The 20,191-nt window shown below is 44.0% G+C and overlaps 1 protein-coding gene across 29 annotated transcripts in view; it reads left to right on the top strand.

Moving 5' to 3' along the window:
- CELF2 (CUGBP Elav-like family member 2) overlaps positions 1 to 20,191 on the top strand; it is a 786,847-nt gene that overhangs the window by 704,387 nt on the left and 62,269 nt on the right. For 27 of the 29 annotated variants that reach the window (XM_019738197.2, XM_019738201.2, XM_019738187.2 and 24 more), the window contains 3 exons: positions 1,055 to 1,103; positions 9,209 to 9,343; positions 17,671 to 17,750. In XM_019738197.2, coding sequence (XP_019593756.1) covers positions 1,055 to 1,103; positions 9,209 to 9,343; positions 17,671 to 17,750 — 264 coding nt within the window. The remainder of the gene's footprint in view (positions 1 to 1,054; positions 1,104 to 9,208; positions 9,344 to 17,670; positions 17,751 to 20,191) is intronic. The other 2 variants (XM_074325011.1, XM_074325010.1) reach the window with 1 other exon arrangement.

Below are 20,191 nucleotides of genomic sequence, written 5' to 3'. Positions count from 1 at the left end.
TCTGATGTTCCTTGGGGTAGGATGAAATATGAAGCAAGAGGGCCTTTGGAAGTAGTTTGAGGAATTTATTTTAATTGGAAATGGTGGCAGCATTCTGCGCAGGAGTAAACTGTGCAAACCGTGCACAGTGGTGTGAATGGCATTGAGTAAAGGGCCGGAGAGGCGCAGCTCAGCCGTGACTCGGGATCTGGGCCACACTTTGTGTCAGGTTCTTTCTACTCCTACGTGTGCACTGAATGCACGGAATCGGAAGGCCTGTGCCTGCCTCCCGCTCCCTTTCCCCCACCTTCCCTCCCTCCATCTCTTTCCCCCTCCCTCCCTCCCTCCCTTTTTCTCTCTTTCTCCCTCCCTCCCTCCTTCCCTCCTTCCTTCCTTCCTCCCATTCTTTCAGTGGCTCTGCATTCCTATCCCATACTTTGTGTTTAATAAAAGTTATATGATGGCCCCTGATTCATTCAACTACTAGACCTTCAAATCACTCACAACACCGAGACCTAAGAAAACCTATGCAGCAGGCAGAAGGGCCAGGAGCAAAACAAAGACCGTCTGCATTCAAATTTCTAGTAACACGAAGTAACCGTAGTTCATTTTATCCTGCGCATCCTATGCCCTGTTAATTAAGTGCTTTACATACATTTTCTCCTTTAGTTCCCACAGCCCCACTGTACAGGTCTTCTCTCCATTTGGCAGACGAGAAAACTGAAGCTCGGAGAAGTTAAGACACTTGTCCAAGTGAATGGCAGCACCAGATTTACCTCTGAGGCACAGGCAGAAACCGTATTGAGTGACAGAACCAGGTTTCAAACTCAAGTCTGACTGCAGAGCCCAAGCTTTAAAAGACTGTCCCAGTGCCCCATGAAGCAAACGGGTTCTTTCTGTTCCTAAACATAAAGCACAGGGTGCACTTTAATGTGCTTGCTTTTACCTGGGAGAGGTCTTGTTATGTATGCATCCTGTTAACAATGTCAGTGGTCAAGTTTAATAGTGTGGGATTGCTGAGACTGTTTATACAGTTGTTCAATCTGCCTTTACTTTCTCACTTTTGTATTTTTAGATGCATCATCCCATTCAGATGAAACCTGCAGATAGTGAAAAGTCAAACGGTAGGTGGTGACCGACTGTCTCATTTAATGTCTGTTTCTTTAAGTTGAGAAGTCAGCTGGGGGAGGGAGACGCCAGCCCCAGTGGCTTTTTCTCTCAGAAAGACAGAGGGAACTGCTGCAGGAAACATGCACTGTGGTTGGCACATCTGGAGAAAAGTGAGCTTCACTTTCCTGCCTCATTTATGTCTGGTGTAAAGGTCTGTGAAGTCGTTCCCAGAAATGGTTTTCCGTGTCCCTCGGTTGGGGCCTTGCTCTGTGTGGTGACGCAGTGGCCTTTGGCTCTTGTTTATTTGCTCCCATAGGGTAACACTGGCCTCTGACAGGGATGAATGACCTTACGCTGCACAGGGGAAGCGGGGAAAGCGTCTCCCGCTAAGAACTGGCCTATCTCTCTCCTCCTTTCCGTTTGCTCCGCTTTGGCTCGGAGGCTGCCTTACTGCACTCTCCTCTAAATTGTACCAACGCATTTGCATCCAAATTCATTCAGAATTCAGTCTGTTGATGACATAAACACACACTCAGTGCAAAAATCTGCTTTTGATGAGGTCCGTGAAATAACTGAGATTTGGCGCTCCAACACACCAGAGGATTGATAGCCACATTTCTCTCTGTTAAGCTGTTGCTTCCATTTATACCCACCTTCTGTCCCTGTTTTGTCCTTTGAATTTACTGAAATGGATGTTAAAGGATTCGTCTGCCTTCTTGTACCTCAGAGCTTACCGTCCCACCAGACTGACATAATCAGCTGCTTTCCTTCCACGGGCAGTTCTGCACCTCATTAATTAGTAATCAGGCAGAAGCCATGCACTCCGAGATCTGCATATCAGCGCATGTAAATGATGAGTGGGCTCTCAGTCTTTCCACAAGGTATTGTTTGCTAATTGTAGTGCAGCCTGCTTTCTGGCTGCTTCGCAGACTAGGAAGTTTTGAAGAAAATCCCATGTGGCATCGTGGGCTGCTGGCACCTGATTTGTGTGTCGGGGTGTAGACTGCCGTGCTTTGGCCCCCATCTTCTCATCAGCCACACACTTTTCTGAGAGTTCATTCCCTGTTTCCGCCACGGCTTTATCACAGACATGGCATTTAGTGTCGGAGGGTCTAAAATCTGCCACTGCTTTGTTGGGGGACCTGGGTCAAATCACTTCATTCCTTTACTCGACAGTTACTCCGTCAGTACTTACTGTGTGCCAGGCATGTTGCTAGCTAGCTGGGGCTGCAGAAATGAATTTTTTTAAAAAAAAAAAGACTGCAAAGACACTGCCCTGACCTCATGGAACTTGCATTCAGTCTACTGATCTAATAGGGTCTACTGGTCATTTAAGGACTGAACTTTTAATGTCCTCATTAATAAAACAATAACGGTAACTGCCTCACATCGGTTGCCTTTTTTTTTTTAAGAGTCCTACGAGATGTTTGTAACAGAGCTTTGTAAATGATAGAAGACGTCTATGCAGTGTTGATTATTGGTACCATCCAGATTTTTCCCTGGCCTTACAAGGTGCTGCCCTGAGCACGTCCACCCAGGCCGAGGCTGTACACCCACGCCAACTCCTAGAACCCTGTTGCTCCAGAAGTTCACGGCTGCAGTCTGCTCTAGTCCTCATGGGAGAGCGGAATTTTGTATTCGTGGCATGAATTGTGTCACTGGAGGTCATCTTGGAGCTTCTGGCCACCACGGGACGCCCCCTGCCCTTTGACTCCATAATTCTCTAAACTGTGTCAGGGCAGGGGCCACAGAGTGAAAGTCTGTGGAAAAGAATTTGGTCTTATTTCTGAACCTTAGGTCATAGTGACAAAGATGTGACGAACTAGACAACTGAGTTGGCAGTGTTGGACCTGAAATACCCAAAGAGCTGAACCATGAAGGGATTTCTTCTTTTGCATTTTCTACTTGCATTTCATGAATCCTAGCTTAGAGAACCCCTTCCATAGGACAGCTGCTGGCAGCTATCACAAATGGTCCGTTGCCCTGGCTGTCCTGTGTCAACTCCGGACACTGAGGGTACGTTTGCATTGGGTCTAGAACCACAGCAACAGAATAAACCTACTGTCAGCACACCCGGTTGTGCATGACACCGAAAGCCAAACAGGACCGAGTACTGGTTTACTAAGAGGAGAGACTACCTAAAAATGCCATTTTTCAGGGAGCAATGCGGGGTACATGTTAAAAACTATTTTGAAGAGACTGGACTTGCCCCTGACCCTGCACTTGCTAGCTGCGTCCTTCATCACATTCCATAGCCTGACCCAGCCTCCTTGTCCGAAAGCCGCTTTCAAAGTGTGCTTCTCAATGGAGGCTCCAGTGGGACCGCATCATGCGTAGACATGAGCAAGGTTCAAGGTTCTCCTCGGACCTGATGGAGGAATCAGGAGAAATGTATAATTTTTGAAAGCAAGTGATAAAAGCTGCAAGCCTTTTCTGATTTCACATGGCAGTTTTGACAGGTAAGCATAGTTTCCAAAGCTCCAAGAGCACAAAGATTTCTTTGGCTCAGATGCTCGAAATAGCTCCTGTGGTTGTGAAAGAAGAATAACGAGCCCTAATTGCACTTTTATTGAGTTTGCTGACATTTATGGATAGCACAAAGGGCTCATCACAGTGAGACAGTTACTGCCTTCATTATCACCATGTTCCGATATCTAAAACTTTGTATTTGCTGAGCAAGAAAGGGCTGCTCGTCACAGATTAATTAGTGATGGACACATGAATTCCAGACACACAATCACTCTTTTCAGCCTTTGTCGATCTAGAGATCCTAACGAAGGGAACCTCTGTGGTGAGCTCAGCAATGTTGGATCTGCCCTCTGCATCCGCATTGCACTGAGCGGGGCTTCCGAAATCTCCCTGGCTTCCTCTAGCCTGCCCTTTGCGTTGGCTCTGATTTAAGCTGCAGCCTCTAGCACATTTATACAAACCCACTCGTGTTATTCCTGCCTTCATGCTTCTACTGTGCCAGGTGTCCCCAAAAAGAATTTTTTTTAAGCCCACTGCATTAGCAATAAAATGCTGAGGCCTTTAAGAACACTGAATCAATACCCAGATTTCAACAGAATCCAACTTTTTTGTTATTCTTCAGTTGCACACAGCTGAATGTTGGTGCGGGAAGGGCACTGGAGGAGGTGTGGATTTCAGTACACACAAGTGCAAACCTCGTTACTCTCGTTAATTCTCCGTATCATTGAAGGGCCTGTTTTCCCTCTTTTAACCCATCACCGCTATGCAGAAAAAGGAACCAGCTGTGCAAGACTGAGAATTAAATGCGGTTGCTGGACCTGCAGTTTGTCTAGCCCTGAGTGGTAAGACAAGCAGTGAGGTTGCCTTTGGCTCTGAGCATGGGGGTTCAGTGACTGTGGTCAGTTCACTTAGGCCATGCTTCTTGTTGAGAGGATTGCTTTGGACTCTGTACACAGAGCATAAATCCACCCTATTTTAACCTTCCAACCTCACAACTTGCCTGAGATCCTTGAAACCTCTAGTCCAGAAATGCCGTCCATGCCCCATCTCTTTTCTCAAGGCCTCCGAAACCCCCAGTGCCCACGTGTCAAGTTCAGAGCTTGTGGGCGTCAAGATAACTAAATATTTTGGGGAAGGGAGAAGGCCTGCAAGGCTGCAGTACACACAGGAATCACAGCCATCCAGTCACGTTCTGATTTACTGGAAGACGAAGAAATAATTTTAAAATTCAAAGTGGAGAGACTAGCTTATTTGAAGGCACTAATTAAATGCCATATGTTAGCACTAACACATTGAAAACCTGTTAATTAATTCAGGCCACCCCAAACCCAGGTGTGACTTTGACGGATGTATACCAGGGTGTTAGTACAGGCTTACAATTAGGGAATGTTTAAAAAACAAAGTTTCTATTCCCCGAACTTAAAAAAGTCCCTGCTTCTAACGTTAACCTTTTCTTATTTGAGCCACGGAAGGAGATCTTGAAATGGCACCTGGTCCGGAGAGCCTTCCAGATCTCTTGTTATCTGTGATAGTAACCCCACCTGTATAGTACATTATAAAGTGCTTAGAAAAGCATTTGCCCTCATTTATTCATTGGTTATCCTAGAGGAAAATAGACTTTTCCCCACGAGGGCAGGGACCTTATCTTTTCAGTCTTTTTAAATTTCCCCTAAAGCATTTAGCATAATACTATGAACATGGTAGATTTATTTAAGCGATCAGCATCATTGTGGATTAAAAAAATAAGTGAGATACTTATTGCCCGTGAATACTTAGGAAAAACCCACCAAGACATTCATCAAACATTGATGAAAAAGTTAAGTGGATTCAAGACAATTATAGTTATTTGAAATGTTGACAAAGCTGTTTAGGGGTCCTTCGCATGGGAATCCCAGGAAGAAATTGTTGAATACATTTTCACTGGAAAAGAAAAGCTGGATATGTGTGGTTGTCAGAGAGAGAAAAGCTGGATATGTGTGGTTGTCCACATTTTGCCATTAAAGCCAACATGGCCCCAGCTGTCAAAACCACAGAGCACCCTTGACGAGCAAAAGATTGCCTACAGCCAGCCTCCTTTACGCGTGCACACACACACACACACACACACACACACACAGGAAATTAGCATTTGGAATAGTATATGGATGGTCTAGGTTCCATTTTTTTCTTAGCTAATACGTGTTATTGAAAAAAGTTAGAGTTACCGTCTGTCCCCCTGCCTGTCTGAGTTTACCCTTCATGATGACGAAGAAGCCAGTCTGTCCTAAATGGTTTCCAGTTTCTTAAGATTCATCTTAGTAAGGAAACCATTTTCCAGCTTACTGAAGAGCTACGTGTTTTGTTCAGTGTCGTACCCCTCTAACGCTCAAAACCTACAAATTGTTTTAGCTAAATACCATAGTTATAGGTTTACCAGTGAAACCAAGGACCGACTGGGAGTGTATCATGTTCTTTTGTCTCGAAGAACCAAAATCACATTCTTTAGGATCAGATGAAATAGAATCGGAATTTATTTCTACTCTCGTAAAGATATCAGCCATAGCTTCCTCAGGTGGGAGCCCCAGGAAGGAGGAAGGTGGGAACTGCAACTGGAAGTCATTCCCGCCCTGCTGCCCACAGCAGTCAGTGCCACCCCTGTCCCCTTCTGGTTCTAGAGAATGCTGCATCCTCTCACATGTGAGGGGGTCTGGCGTCATCCGTCCTGCCACCACAAACACCCATCAGAAAGGAAGCTCCTTTACCAGGGTACCTCATGTTTCCAGTACTTAGAACATCGTTGTGCTAACACTGCCCTTGACTTCCTGTGCTTTCCCTAGCTCCCAGGAGATGGTCAGTGGCAGTCACTTACTCTGCAGGGAGAAAAAGGAACCTACATTTAAAATTTTTTATCTACATACAGGAAAACAGGTCCTCAGTGGCCCTCCTCCAGAAATCAGCCAGTGACCCCCCCCTCCAGAAATCAGCCAGTGACCCCCCTCCAGAAATCAGCCAGTGACCCCTCCCTCTCCAAGAATCAGCCAATGACACCCCCCTCCAGGAATCGGCCAGTGACCCCCCTCCGGGAATCGGCCAGTACCTCCCCTCCGGGAATCAGGCAGTGACCGCCCCCCCACTCCAGGAATCGGCCAGTGACCCCCATGGCCCATGTCTACTTGATGAATCTCAACACGAGCAGAGGCCCTGGACCGTCTGTCACCTTCCTGATACCTTGAGCCCCTCTCTACAGATGAAGCAAAAAATGGTGTCTGTTGTCAGGCTGCTGCCCTCCATCTGCCCCAAACATGGTCCTTACTTTTTGCTGACTCTGCACCTTGCCCACTTAGTACACGTCCCACCTCCCGCTACCAGTCTATCCAGCCCTGCCCGAGCTCCTTAAGGGCCAGCGTAACTGTCACGTTTTCCAGCAAGCCTCTCTCAAAGTCTGTGAAGCACAGTTTATCATTGTCAAGTACTGTGGAGTTGTGGTTTCAAGCTGTACTCCTTGGAGCCCTGGAGTTTCTCTGCATTATCTTCAGAGTGGCCATAAGTATGGAGAGAGACTGGTGGGAGGGTTTCTGGGCGCCAGCACCCCCCAACCCCCAAGTACTCAGTCAATCCCAGCATGTGACTGGGCCACCTTCTCTCCAGCATTTAAGAAAGAGAGAAAGGAAAGAGAAAAAGGGAAAAACTAGAGTCTGATCCTTCGTTTAATAGACGACATTTGCTGGAGCTAGGACCTAAGTCTCTTAGTCCCAGCATGGCTCTCCCTTTAAGCATCATCTGCCTTCTCTGGGCTTGCAGGAAACACAGTAGTGGGAAAGCACCCTGGGCTGGCAGTAGGTCAGGGTCCAGGTGAGGCCACCTATGTGTTGAAGACCCCAGGCAGGTCCCTCCCCCCTGCCAGGCCTCGCGGTCCCTTTTAGAGTTAGGCCAAACGTCTCAAGTTCCTTACTTCAGTCTGGGGCTCCGTGACGAGGAGCGCTTAGCTGTCTCACTCAGGCCCCTCAGAACTACACTGTCCAATATAGCAGGAGCATGTGGCTGTTTACATTTAAATTAGTGAACATTAAATTACATTAGAAATTCAGTCTCAGTCACAGTAGCCACTTTGCAAGTGCTCAGGAGCCACGCATGGCTTCAGCTACTGCAGTGAACGTCTCTAGAACGGTCCCCTTCCTGCCACATTCTGCTGGAGAGCGCCTCACGGGAGCAAACGCCCTGTCCCCTTCCTGCTGCATCACTGTGAGGTCTTCACAAATGGGTCTTCTGTCCCAGCTCCCAGAGGGCGGAGGCCATGCAACAAGTCTAGAATGCATTCTTGTGGGGTAAACGAAAATGAGATGCTGTCCAGGAAAAGAATAAGAAAAACAGAAATAAAAGCCAATTAAATAGCAATGACAAGATTATAATGCAGATTTTTTTAAAAAGGTCTCTACATGGCGATGGATGACATAGTCCTTCCCATAAGCCAGGATGGTCTAAGGAGCTGGGGCAGCCAGCTGTCTTTCTTTTTAATTCAAAGAAATGGATTGAAATGAAACATGTGCAACAAGCAAGACTTCTCCCTGAGAGATTCTGTGACAGTCTCTTGCTTTCTCTAAAAAAAATAAAATAAAATAAAAAGAGACTGCCAACACTGTCCTGAACTCTGCTGTAATTACGCCTGTAACGCTAAATGTAGGCCAGCCGTCCTGAGCACAGCTTGCAGATTTTGAGGAAAGTCTCCCAGGTCATCTGAGTAAACCTTCCCTTCCCTCGACTTCCATCAGATTCCAAGCTTAGAATTTGTACATTGTTGTTCCGACACCCAAAATGCATTTCTGTTCATCCAGAGTCCTGCCTCTGAGTGGGTAGAAGAGAATGGTTCCCTCCGTCTTCTTTCCTTGGTACGCATTTCACCCCCAGCACCAGGCCGTCCTGACATGATTCTCAAGAGCCACAGCCCATGCTCTTCACTAGGATCTCCTTCCTCCTTCGTTGGAACATGCAGAGCACATGTGCTGCCCCAGTTAGGGCTGCACAGCCCAAGCCAAGGACCAAAGGTCATGTACTGGCTTTGCAGAGGAATGGCGGTCTCTCCCCTATGCTAGTCTGGATCCCTGGGGACAAAGCTATTTGAAATCGGGGGGGTGGGGGGGGGAGAAGGATGTTTTCTTCCATCCAATGCTTTGTTGTAAGTTTTATTTCCTGTTCTACTACATCTGCTCTTGTTGTTTTTCCTCTCCTGACCTTTTTCTTTCCCTGTCACTCAAGTTAAAAGAACATCTACACACACACACACACACACACAAAAAAAAAAAAAGAGAAAGAAAGAAAATCCGTGTCCAAAAATACCTCCATGGAATGGTAGTGTTTAGCAATTACACGGAACTTGAACGATCTAGTGCACACATTAGGGTCAGTTTCCAAAGGGGGGAAGGTCCACATGGTGTTTTGTGTCCCTATGAAGACCTTTCATGAGTAAGAGCAAGCTCACAGAAGATGCCATGTTCAAGCAGGACCAGGTGGGGGGAGCAGAGGTGAGGTGGCGTGTGTGGGGGCAGCTGGCAATCTTAAGAGTCAGCCTTGGGACCCGGGCACAGTCTCACCCGGTTTGATGTGGTCTTGAAGCATTGATTTCAAGGAAAAAGATGACAATGGCCTTTCTTCATGCATTATTTTTATCTCCTAGCTGTGGAAGACAGAAAATTGTTCATAGGAATGGTTTCGAAGAAATGTAATGAGAATGATATCAGGGTGATGTTTTCTCCATTTGGCCAGATAGAAGAGTGCCGGATTCTCCGGGGACCCGATGGGCTGAGTCGAGGTGAGTGCGCTGTGGCCCAGGTCTCTCTCCTGAAGTGCTGATTGGAGGTCTGTCACAGTCAAGGTAGCTGTAGGCGCCGCATGCACAAGAGGTTACCCTGTAATACATCCCAGGTGATAGAGTTATCCAGCCTGAACTTTTCACCAGAGCTGAAGTGATCACCTTTTATTTCTCAAGTCGGGAAGGTCTTGGTGCCAACATATTAGCTCAGGTTATCACTGCCAGGCGGGAAGCCAGCTGGCTGCCCTGTTACACATCCCTTTTCAGCCTCAAATTGAAGTAGATATTGGGGGCGGGGGAGAGAAATGTGGAGGAGGAGAGAGAATATTTGTTGTTTTCATCTTGGTTTCTGGCCATGCCTAAGAGAAATGTGAAGGGTATGGGCCTCTTGACAGGGATGCAAACCGAGAAAAAAGGTCCATGTTCCCACGCAGGGCAGGGCAGATACGGACTCAGAGTAACCGGGCCCATCTTGGGGTATCAGGCTTTTATTTCCAAGTGGAAAAGTCCTGAGTGCAGGGAGTCTGTTTAGTGACAAATAAATGACTTTCACCCAGAATAAGGTTATAGGCTCCTCTTTGTCACCGTGATAGAAGCAGAGGCGGTGGCTCCGAGCATGGATGAAAACCAGCAGCTGTACAAAGTAGCTGGCAGTAACTCTTCTCTCCCCATGTTTGCCATCTCCCTTAGCAATGCCACACACCCCCTTCCTTAAACCACTCGTAGGCAGTCACGGACTGTGAACACCATCTGACTGCAGTTTCCCCATCAGTCCAGGGAGGCCCAATGGGAAGCAAGTATGTAAAACATCGTTTTCAGTTCTTCTAAGAAATCCATATGTTGGCAACACGAAGAGGATTTCATTCTACTAATGTAGTTATCGGTGCGAATTCCATGGGGCTAATTAGAAATGTCTTTTCATTCACAGCGTCTGGTTCTGGGACAGAACTGGTATCCCAAACCAAGTGTGGAAAGAAGAGGCAGGGCCTTACATATCAAGGCATTAATTTTCACCCGTCTCCCTAGTCTTACATAAAGTCAGCACACGTGAGAAAGAACACTTGTTCTTTTGACTTTTAGACAGAACGCTTCACGATGTCAGCTGCTAGAATTGCAGGCCCAGAGAACAAAAGTGTTCCACCCACATCCACCTCCCGCTCCCCAAACGGAGGAGTCTAGAGGAAAGCTAGAAGGAGGTGGAACGCACAGTTCCAAGCTTGTGATCCCTGTGTTGTCTTCTGAAGGTGGTTAAAAAAGTAGAAAAACGGGGAGGAGGCTGGAGAGCAGAGTGTATGCATCCTCTGACAGTCTGAACCCCTTGTTACGAAACCCTTGCTAAAAAGATGGGGTTCTCTAAAAGCTGACTAGGATACAACATTGAGGGGGATCCCTACACAGCAGACCCAGTGCCCCAGGCTCATCGGTGGCCTGCCCCCTGTGCCATCACTGGTGTCACCCCAGGCTGTCCATCGTGCTGGGGACCTGCCCAACCGCAGCCCCTGTCCAGCCTCACTCACCAGCAGGATGCTAGGCTTCCGTCCTGGGCCCTCTGTGCCATCCCAGCAGATGCATGCCATGTGGTCATACCTTTGGTTCTGCTGCTGTTATGATAGACATGTGCCCATGGAGGCAGGCAAACCAGGAGAGAGAACACGGGGCTGGGGGGAGGCAAGGAGGCTAAACGAAGACTAAAATATGCAGGAAATACACAATAATATTTTTGCAATCCCTTTTCTGCTGCCAACTTTGTAATTAGAACCACCGGTCTCTCTTTTTGTTATTCTCAGTTACTCTTCTGTGTTACCATTGCATTTTTTTCATTCGCCAAGGCATATGGCAAGAACAGAAAAGCAGGCTCCTGAATTGCATGTGACATTCATAGCGGCTTGGAGGTCAGTGACCTCAAGGTCCCATCCCAGAATTTCTCCTGACATGAAATGCAACCATAATCCACTCATCTTCCTACCTGTCTACCTCAGTTTCCCCATTTGTTAATGCAGCAGTCATCTGACCTGCATTTGTCATAGGGCCTCCTTAGTCAGAGACGTGGAAGGTTTTTCTCTACAAGCATACCATCCGTGTGACTTAGTAGAGAGACCTTGACCATGAGTTAGGAAGACCTGGCTTCTGTCGTCCTTCTCCTGGGATGGGCCAATTCATGCAGCAACCCTCCCTTTCATCTGTCCTGTGGGCATAGTAATGAATGGCATTGGTGCCCACAGCAACTAGAGCTCCTTGAGCACACATGAGTTATTTCTGCAGATAAGATTTTTTAAAGCAGCCCAAACTTTCCTAGGAAGGAGCAGGACACAGGACTTGACAGGGGACTCTGGCCAATTTGGCCATTTGGTTGATTAGCCAGTGCTAGACACAGAAGCAGCGTGTTTCTGAAACACGTTATGGAAAACCCTCATCAATATTTTATGGAATGAAGACTCAATGGAAAGAGTAGAATCTTCCTCCTGCCCATTTTTGTTTTTTATTTTTAATGGAAAAGTAATTTCTGGTGAACTGATGAGAATTCCCTATGGCACAAAAGAAAATAGTCATCTATAACCATTTGTTCTGAAATATAAAGACAGACAGTGGTAGACTTTTCAATTAGCAGGACCCGGGGCTCCTGGGTACAGAGGACCGCTCCTGAATCAGTGTATTTGTTAAAAGAACAATTCTCTTGCATGCTACTATTTTGCTTTCATTAAAGAATTGCAGTTTCCAATCAAATATTAATAAGTGTCGCTCATTAGTGGCACTGCAGATAAAGGGCGCTCAGCACTTCTGGTCTCAGTGCCTATTGCTGGCTCAGCTGGTTCAAACATAAATAGCTAAAAATTAAGTGAAATGAAAGCTTGGCTGCTCTGAAAAGTACCTTCTAATACTAAGTGAGGGTATAAACTAGTCAATCAAAAAGTTTTTAAATCAAACCATTTGGTTATGATGAGGGAGCAGTGTCATTGAGTGGTTCACTTTTTTTTCTTTGCTTTTCCCAGTTCAGCCACAAGAATGGTGATGACAAAGGGAGCAGTGAGTGTCGAATGTCATTTCTTCTGTGACACGTCACTGGTTTAGATGCCCCCCGATAGGCAGTAAGCTGCGATTTCTCCAGGTTGTTGACTCAGTTCCCCCCACAGAACCAGGCTCATGGCTGCCAGGGCCTGCACCTTTGCACCTGTGAGGCCCGGCTGTACTCTCAGTTAGAATCACTGTCTATTACTAAAAAAAAAAAAAAAAAAAAAAAAAAATTAGGGTTTACCAATTGGTGAGGAAGCCTATATTTCCAAGTCCCACTGTTACTCACTGGCACACAGGTCTATGCCAAGTTCCAGGACTGACCCCCCCACACACACACAAACCCAGGAAATTGTCACAACAACACAGATGGCACCTAGCTCCTGCCAAGCACATTAAAGCCACTCAGCCAACAGCAGGACTTTGCCTCACGGCACACAGTATGCCCACATCCGTACATACATTTTCCCCTTTGAAGGCAGTAACCCATTCTGCCCTCTTTTCTAATTTGGAAAACCTGGTGTGACATGCTTTCAAGCACCTTCATGAGACTCAGCTCCTTCTGCAATGGCAGATGCACCTCTTGAGCATGAGAAAACAAGACGCACAGGGCAAGGAGCCCACACAGGGCAAGTCAATAGAGGTGTGTGCTCTCAGACTCAAAGCTTGAGGCTTCTGAGCCAGTGCATTCATGTGATAATGTCACCTTGGCATGTTACCTACAATGCACATGTTCTCATGTACCCATAAGCCCACAGTCTGAATGAACTTTTTGGGTACCATCTGCAGGGTTTTCTGCACCATGGCAACTCAATATCTATAACTCAAAGACAATGAAGGAATTTTTTCATTTTTCTGTCCCATAAAATGGATTCAAATCTTCACTGCCATGTAAGGTAACTTTCTGCTTGTTTAAGAATATTCCAGCTGTGTTTATGGTGTTCCAACATTCTCCTGCCAAAACCCTTGACAAATGAATTGGCAATATTTTCAGGGGTGTTGGCGAGCACAGACTGGCCTCGTTTGTTTTTTGTTACATCTGATCAGAATGTTAGGATAGGACTTTTGACTCTTAAAACATGCACACAGAGAGGGACCCAGTGTTGATTGCGACATTTTATACTCACCCACGTAGTACCAAAGCATTAGATATGTAGAAACTTCTGTCAGACGCACCCTGGATTGTTAACTGCATCTTGTCGTCTTGGTCCCAACACAGTCGTCCCGTCTCATCTCGGGGATGAGATTTTGCTAACTGTTAAGCCCTAGTCAGCACTTAACCTCTGGAGCTATAAATGAATGATCTCTCCACGCCAGTTTTAAATAAACAGACCCATCATTGGCGCTGGTGTGTTAGAGTGTGACTTTTTTTTTTTTTTGCTCCAATATGATACTGATAGCATATGTTTAATAACCCCTGCCACTGCTAAAAAGATGCAGTGAGGAAATTTGTCTGCATTGCGATCTTTTTTCAGCTGCATGGAATCTATAAATGAGTTTTCTCTAGGTTGAAATCTCCTCCTTGCTGCACAAGTTATTTTAAATCATGCTTCCTTCAGTGGAAATACATCAAGCTGCTGTACCTCTTTCAAAGAAGTAGCAGAAAAGTAAGAGGCCCAGTGCTTTTAAAAGTGCCTGTGTTTTTTATGTGTGTGTGCAGAGAAAGAATTCATCTAGTTCCCTAAAAATTCTCTTGCAGCCAAGAGAAAAGGTACAACACCTGAGTTAAGATATCCTTTCAATTGAAATGACAAGTGTAATAGATGGGTTCCAAAAGCTTCTCTGTGACAGGGCTGCAGCTCTCCTTAGATCCTGTCTGTAGGAGGAAATTACTTTGTGAAACCTTTCCCCAGTCAATCATTTATCTGTTTTAGCAGCAAGAAGGCAACCTAAGAAGAATTCAACTCCTTTTCATTTCTATTAGCAATCTCTGACATTCTGAAAGTGGAGACAATAAATAATTGCAAGGTAAATGACAGGTTAGCCACATTTACAGATGGAAGTGTTTTTTTTTCTTTTCCTTGTTTTTTTGTTTTTTGTTTTTTGTTTTTTTTTAGTATTATTATATATTTGGAGTTTTTAAGACAGTAATATACAGGCTATCTTACCTAACCCCTTACCTTATCCCCCCAAAAATGTAGCTTCGTTATTTTGGTACCTATATCTTTTCTCCCCAGTCTACTTTCTCTTGTATTTTGGTCAGTAGCCAGAGAACTAACTACTGAGACAGCATATCCATCAGTCTAGAAAATCTGAGGTGTGGACCGTACACGAGCAGAGCATTTTTCTGTCCAGACCAGGGTACCCCACTGTGCCCAGAAGCTCGTTCTTAGTAGGAGAAAGGGACACTTATGACCTAAGTTATTTCTGTCCAATGGAAAGGCTTCTTGTTGTCTTGTAGAAGGAGCTGGCAGCCAATCTCAGTGTAGGAGCTTGTTAGTAAAAAGCCCCAGATTTGGGGCCTAATCCTAAAGCCACCACAATGTTGTCAATGGTGTTGAAAAGAAAATTGAAATCTAGCCATAGGACTACCACTTTCTTCAGTTTTGGAGAAATTACAAAGGTTAACAAGCTACCAGTCCATGAAACATTTAGTTCTGAAGTTGCTTCACTTCACCCAGAGTAGCATAGAGAGTGAATTTTTTTAGCATACGCTCTCACTTATAAATGACAGTAATTTTCCCTCTTAAACAATTGAACACAGTTCAAGAACACAGTTCAGAACTTGACAGAGCCCCTAAGGAGACAACTTCTCTCTTACCGCACCACTGCCAATAGAATAAAAAGGTTAAGGAAGTCATCAGATGTGTCAGATCATTTTTTTGGATGGGATAAGGATCATATAATTAGAAGCATCATTCAGGCTTTAATTACAGGTTTCACAGATGAAAGGGCAATGGGTTGAGTTGATAGAGATATAATTTTATTGTTCTATTGCTAACACTTTTCTTTTGAGACCTGCTAATTACTATATCTCTCTCTCTAAGTTATTTACAAAAGTTCTGCTTGTTCCAAAATTGAGGTAAATGCATAAACTGTGCCTGATTGATTTTTGTTGACATTTTATATGTTTTTTATGCATTCTTAATCCCCATTTGGAAACTGTCAGTTTAGCACATCGTCCTGGATAATAAGAGCAAATGAGATGAATGAAACAATCTTCTTGACTGTTAAGAGCAGAGTTAGTCCAGGCTTTGCATGGTTTCAAATATATCTCCATTAGACTATTTGCTTTGGCCTTCATTGTAGTCTCAAGATACGAAATGAAACAAGAAAAATCTCTGAGTGTTATTTTTTCTGTTAATAACATCAGTGATAATGACAATGGTTTTGAAGAAAGACACTTTGAAACGGATGGTAAACTTGAGACTCTAGCATTCAAGAGCCGAGCATCAGTATGGAAGCCAGCAGAGGTGGTGTCATCTGTCTCACACTCTATTACACACATCATCTAGGTGCCTTAGAGAAGGTTGCCAAATTGCTTTTATTGATGACAAACGCTGCAGCCAGTATAGGCGCAGGCCGCATGTTTAAATACAAGCTTCACCAGCTGCTCTAGTGTCAGGGAACTATAGGAAACATCTCAGCATTCAGAACAAGCTATAATTCAGGCTTCAGAAGGCCAGCTTAACTGGGAGGGGAATGGGAGCGGAATCTCCCATGCACTGAGAGCTTTTGTGTGTTAAAAATTACAGCACAATGCAAAAAAAAAAAAAAAAAAAATGCATTGACTTATTTTTATGACTGGATGTTGTTGTGCTTTGGGATTAATGGGCAGGCGTTGCCATTTGATAAAGGTGCTAATACAGTATTGACTTGATAATCTCACCAGGTACACATGCAGAGCCAAAGAAGGAAATACAGTGTTTGGCTCCCAAACTGGTTTACAGACACCAAACAGTCCTCTGGTTGTTTGGAGGCAGAACTTCTCTTTGGCTTCCTGGCTGCAGGGGCAAACGTCCCTCACTGTGGATGCCAGAATTCCACTTCCTTTGTGTTTACTCTGAGATGACAACAGGCTGCAGCCTCTCAGTGTTTAGATCTGCTTCATTTGGAAACCTTCTAAGTAGTAATAATAGTAATGTTTTGAGGAAATTGAGTGGAACACTAAATTATTCTCTGATACCTAAGTTCAAACTGTGCAAGGCTAAAGAAGCTGAAAATCAATGCACTATTAAAGTCATTAGAGATCATAAGTGAAATAAGTCTGCATTGCTTTAGCTAAGCTTTTAGTGTGCTGTGGTTTTATTATAAAATCAACCTGAATCGGCATTAATTTCACAGCCTTTTTCTCAAAGAAGCCCAAGGGTGCATGATGAATAAAATGTAAATTTCTAAAGGCAGTGTTTTTATTAGTGAAAAGGGCAGTGAGCCGTGTAGTTGGAGCAGCAACCTGCATGGTGACCAACGCTGCTGCCAGGAGCAGAAACGCACTATACATTCCAGTTATTTTGTAAAACGCATGAAAAAGAGCCAGGGGAAGTTTGATGGATCTCACAGGAGACATTCAAAGAAATGTACATTGTCTGGAGAATGTTAGATGTTAGGTCAAATCTCTGATATGTATCAGAAAGTCATAACTTCCAAAAGTCATGAAGATGCTGTACAAATGAAAAAATCCAATGCACAGTTTAAAAATTTGCTTTATATACACTGTTGAATCTTCTCAGAGTAATAGAGCATTTGTTTTTGTTCGTAATTAATAAGCACTAGATAGAATATGCAACATTTGGTGCATTGGTTCGCACTTAAATGGCATCAATGTATATTTATCCATATATATTTTTAACCACCCAGCAGAGATTAGATATATTTATTTGCTGACATTTCAAGCTCTTGGCATTTATTTGCTCATTTGCCCTTGGTGTGAGGATTTTACTGTTTGCTACTTACACGTCGATGCTAAAATTTAAAATCCAAAGCCGTAATGTGTGGATGCCCCAAGTAAAGATGATGAACCACGCAGAACATGTAAAATAGCAACTTTTTATTTTAGAAAATGCAAACTAGATCTTGCTCATGCCAAACCCCATGGCTAAAACGAGTACCCAACTTCCTTCCCCTCGTCTCCATTTTAAAAAATAAACTAATCAATCAACAGATCTTTCTGCGTTGGTCAGATTAGCAAGTCAGCACTGTGTGTTAAAAAAAGCAAAATAAGATAAAACCAAAGAGAGAAGTTGTTTATTTTTATGTACTACTGAGAACAGTGTCGTCCTGTGGCAGTTCTCGTAGACCGTGTTGGTTTAACAAGCGTCCAACCCTTTTGTCTTGTTGTTTTTTGTCTTTCCTGCTCCCTGTCCCCTTGTTTCCCACAGGCTGTGCGTTTGTCACATTTTCTACAAGGGCAATGGCACAGAATGCAATCAAAGGCATGCATCAGTCTCAGACCATGGAGGTACTGTATCGTCTGCCCTTTCTTTGTTTTCTCTGTGCAAATGATGGGGAATGGTGACGCAGCTGTCTCCTGTGTGGATTGTTCACATGGCAATCACAGATTTAAACTTTCACCATCTCTCTTCCTTCATTCATAGTCATTCTCTCTCTCTCTCTCTCTCTCTCTCTCTCTCTCTCTCTCTCTCTCTCTCTCTCTCTCCCCTTCCCCCTTTCCCTCAACTTCTCCCCTAATGACTTGAAGTACATTTAGGAAAACCTTCCCCCTAGTCTCCATTATTTTTTTTTTTTTTTTTTGAGCCTTTTGTTGCAGTGGCCCAGGGCCCGCAATGTAAAGTCATGATGCAGTTTAAGCCAGCTTATCGTTCTGTATCTAGAGGATCGGATCACATCCGGGCCTCAGCCCAGAGTGGGCACGATGAGCCATGAACAGCCCCACCCCAATCACACCTTGCCCTGTGCTAACTGACAGGATTGTTTTTTTGGTTTTGGTTTTGGTTTTTAATGTGGGGTCAAGTTATCTTTAGTCAAACAGAATTCTGTTTTTGCATTAAGAATATTGGAGAAAGTTACTACTTCTCCCACTTCGTTTAACCGGTGACAATGTTCATGGATGACAGTCCCCTTAAAAAGTAGATTTGTCTCCTAACTAAAAAAATGACCAATTACCAAGAAATATAAAGGCTCAAATTTGGTCTCCTAATGAGAGAGTGGCTTTTGGGGACAACGAATATGCTGGCGTGGGTGTTCGCCCACCAATGCACACAGAGGACTCTTACTTTTGTCTGGGATTTGGGTCATGGCCTTGCAGAATTTTGCACAAAAGCATTCCAAGAGTGACATGCTGTTCCTTATTCTGTACTGTCTGATAGAACCATTTGGGAGTGCATGTGCTGCTGTATTACGTACACTGTATCTTTGTGTATGGATGATCTTTTCCACAGGTGGCCTTGTGGTGTTATCTGAAGTTATGTTTTTCATCCTTTGGGGGAAAAAATATATTTTCAATTTTATGTAATAATGCAACATTTTCTTTATCAATTGAGCTTCTTTTTTTGCCTCCATCTCTTGGGGGTTTTATTTTTTGTTTGTTTGTTTTTTGCAATGCTGCATCTCCCAAAGCATGCTGGGAGCTAAGTGCTCATTATGCGTCATGTTTTGTGGGCAAGTTTTTTACAGTGAGCTAAAAGGTGGGTGGGAAGGGGGGAAAGGAGTGTGCATGGCATTGTCATTAAGTGTTTATTGTACTTTTCCGAGTTTTGACATCAGCATTGCAAAGCCTATTGTCTTTTTCAAACTTCATTTTGACTTTGATATTTCTAACATATCTTATATAATCACTGTGTTTTCCTTTCAGTGCAATGCATTTTTAAGACACTCTCACCCCCCTACCTGAAGGCAAGCTCAGGTGAAAATCGGCCATGATAGGAGATAATTAGCAGGATTTGAAATATCTAGCAATCCAGTCTTACACAACATGCTGTGACACATGTGATACTTTTTGTCCCCCTTTCTCTAATCGTAGGCTGCTCCATTATTGTGGATCAGTCTGATTTCCAGCTTCATTTCAGTTTGGAGATTAAAATGAATGCTGTTAGGAAAAAGAAAGTCTTCACCTGTATTTATTACCTTCTATGTACGTGTTTCATTCTTATTTTTATTTCCTGTAATCTAGTGATTTGTACCTAAATTAGTCTCACCTTAGGTAATTATGTAGCCTAAGTTCTTTCAGCTCTGTCAAAAACATTGTCGCCCCAGTTCCTTTACTCAGAGTGGCCCAAGTAAAGCCACACAGAATGCTGACGTGGGGGTCTGGCTTCTCCTATGTTAACACAGACGGAGAGCTCAAGGACAGAAAGCAGAACTGGGTATGAACCCGACCCAAGGAAAAATAGGCTCTCTAAGTGAAAAGATTCTGCTACAAAGAATGGGGCATATTGAGTCTTAGGAATTCCTTTGTTATTAATATCTCTATTATAAAAAATCATATTTAATGTACTTGTTTTAATATGGACATCCATGGTTAAGCAACAGGGCCCTCACACACTTAACTGTCTTGTTTAATTCAAATACTACTGGCATTTAAATGGAAAATTGTGCATTATGCAGTTACATTTCAGTTGTACAACTGATGCTTGTGTGTTTTTTTTAATGAATTACATTATTTTCAGGACCCTGGCTCACATCTTTAACCAAGATGCATTGTCTAAGAGATTCGAATTCAAAAGGACATGAATGTTACAGTTTAAAAGAATGCGTTCTTTAAAACAATTTTTTTTTAATATCGTGCCTTCTGTTTTTCCACTGTCCTCCAATCTGTCCCTATCATGGTATCCCTTTCATGGTTTAAGCAAGATTTTTGTTCTTTTTTGGTTTTTTTAAACTATAATCATTGGCCTGATTTTCTGCTTTTATGTCATTTTTTTTGGTATTTAAGGAAGAAAG

Source organism: Rhinolophus sinicus, linkage group LG02 (assembly GCF_036562045.2).
Source record: "Rhinolophus sinicus isolate RSC01 linkage group LG02, ASM3656204v1, whole genome shotgun sequence".
Taxonomy (NCBI): Eukaryota; Metazoa; Chordata; class Mammalia; order Chiroptera; family Rhinolophidae; genus Rhinolophus; species Rhinolophus sinicus.
Note: the sequence above shows the minus strand (reverse complement) of the source record. Positions and strands in the feature narration are given on the sequence as shown.